The sequence below is a fragment of the Octopus bimaculoides genome, chromosome 6 (genome assembly GCF_046866305.1).
Source record: "Octopus bimaculoides isolate indiv1 chromosome 6, ASM4686630v1, whole genome shotgun sequence".
NCBI classification, from domain to species: domain Eukaryota; kingdom Metazoa; phylum Mollusca; class Cephalopoda; order Octopoda; family Octopodidae; genus Octopus; species Octopus bimaculoides.
In genome coordinates this window covers 55037386-55039885 of record NC_142933.1, presented here as the reverse complement: position 1 = coordinate 55039885, position 2500 = coordinate 55037386, and the positions used below count along the sequence as shown (strand labels likewise).

At 35.1% G+C, this 2500-nt stretch overlaps 1 protein-coding gene across 8 annotated transcripts in view; it reads right to left on the bottom strand.

The window, feature by feature from the left end:
* LOC106867596 (adhesion G protein-coupled receptor G6) overlaps window positions 1-2500 on the bottom strand; it is a 342347-nt gene that overhangs the window by 43770 nt on the left and 296077 nt on the right. For all 8 annotated transcript variants that reach the window (XM_089353872.1, XM_089353873.1, XM_089353870.1 and 5 more), the window contains one exon: window positions 1832-1972. In XM_089353872.1, coding sequence (XP_089209998.1) covers window positions 1832-1972 — 141 coding nt within the window. The remainder of the gene's footprint in view (window positions 1-1831; window positions 1973-2500) is intronic.

The following is a 2500-nucleotide window of genomic DNA, read 5'->3' as shown; positions in this document are numbered from 1 at the left end:
CTTAAGAGTTAGTTATTGTCCACCTACACACAACGGAAGTAAGCTTTTAAAAGATGACCTTTATTTGACATACCTAACATATCCAAAACTCTATATTAAGGAAGATGATGGGATTATATAATTTTATTTTAAAACTATTTTGCTTCACACTACCATTTTGTTTTCGTTTCACATCAATCATTCTAGAGTGTAGCCCTCACTACCCTTGTGTAGTGACGAGTGCATTTTGATGAAAAACTACTCAGTTGGGACTGACAAGTCGATAAATTTAGCACCAGTTATATACGAGAGTGATTCAGACGAATTAACCTTTTCTTCATAAATTTGAGAATTAGTGCGGAAATTAGAAATATTTTTCATTAACAGTGTCATGTTACCGATTTACTTGAGACACATTTCTGCCAATAATGTCTTTATTCATTTGCAGTTTTAATTTGCGCAGTAAAACAGAGGGTTTTTTCCATTGTCGAAATAGGAAAACTAAATTGTATGCGTATCAACTGCTTCAAACCTAACACAAGTTTTAAAAAAAATCTTAAAATCTACCTCTCTGTCAACCAAAATATGTAGCAAGCTCGAAGGTCCAAAACCATATTCCATTTTAGAAGTTCAATTGTGTACCGATGGATTTCAGTGCCTAGAATTTAGAACCGACTCGTTCTAATGTCAGTCACTTGTACTGGGACTTAGGGTTGCGAATGTAATTCGTCAAATTATTGAATACTGAGATCTCTGGCGTTCTCAGCCCCCGGACCCCGGACCATATCCCTGCTTACTGCTATCTGCAAGTGCAAGTCCTGTGAGTCTGAGAGGCTGTTTTAGCGCATCTCCCTCACCATTCTCCGAGGCAACGCCTTTTCTATTTTGTACGTTCCACTCCTTAATTTTCCAAATTGTACGTTCACTCCTTAATGTAACGTTGTGCAATTTACTGTTGTATTTGCTTGTTTTATATATAAAACACTACAACCATTTAGTTCATTTAAAGATTCAACGCAGTATAGGGTAATTTTTAAAAAAGTGGAATCGTAAGAGGACGAGACACATATATGAAATACTTATTTACTCAGCAAGTATGCAGGGCTAATGTATACAAACGTCCCCTATAAAATGGACGTCAGAAATTAGAAACCAATTTTCATCTGGATTAAGAATAGTTTCTTTAAATATAGCACAAAAACATGTCTTTTGCACGAGAAAGCAGATTATAGAATAAAACAAAAATAAAACAAGAATATTACTGGCACATATTTATCAATCCAATGATGATGAATGGTAAATTGATCCTGGCGGATTCAACTGTGTGTGTTTGGTGGAGGAGGAACTACAGCTTGGTAAATAACCATTTATTGTGGTTGCCCAATCAAAGTTCAATGTCGCAATCCTAGTTGAAGTGGCATTGAGCAAATTGTTTTGAGGTTTCAAACTTTGAAGAAAACTTGACTGCGAGAATTGCGCTTCAGGCAAATTTAATACAAGAAATTTCATTCCATTTGGAATATCCTCCACGTCGTAAATGCTGCTCTTTTGGAAGCAAAAGCTACAGTCTCAGCTACCAACGCCGGTTCGCCTGTCTTAATATCCTCAATTTTGATTAAAAGTGAAATGCTTTCGTGTGTGTTACGAACAGAAAAGAAATCTATTGTATACGTAGCGGGCTTATAATATTAACAAATCCATAATACAAAACACCACCTTCATTTCTTATCTGTGTAAACTAATACAACGGTGACCAGAAATATGACATAGTTGTAATATAAGTGCACGAATTAGTTGCTGGTAGCATCGTTATTAGAGTAAACAAGAAATATAAAGCAAAACACAAACTTACCTTCTACTGTGCAGTTTTCGCCACTAAATTGGGGCTTACAGTTGCAGATAAAACCATCAGAAGGTGTCGGTGTACATACGCTTCTGTCGTTGCAAGGATTTAAACGTACACAAGCACTCAGCTTTTTCTGACACAAGTTTCCTGAAATGATAAAGTGATGTTTTAGTATAATTACACACATGCATGTAATATATATATATATACCTTTTGAAATATGTATAATCACTTCTTATGTTAATAGAAAGACCAAATTATTTGGAGGAGTATTGTCAGTTGATTTAACTTTAATACATGACTAATATTTATCTCACTGACACAGGAGGCTTGAAAGAAGAAAAAAGATCAACAGTGGAATTCCTAATTCAGAGAATGTAGAAGGACGGAACTTAATACTCTAAAGAATTTGATTCTACGCTCTACCGTCTCCAAAACTCCATTCCTCTTATATATATATATATATAGTGATAGGTTTCAAATATTGACACAAGCCTAGCAAGTTCGAGGAAGGGGTAAGTTGATTACATTATTGACCCTGCTGCCCAACTGGTACTTATTTTATCGACTCAGAACATACAGACAGACCAAATGCTACTAAGCATTTTGACCAGTGTGCTAACGATTCTGCCAGCTCGTCTTATATATATATATATAGTAATAATATAACAAAAA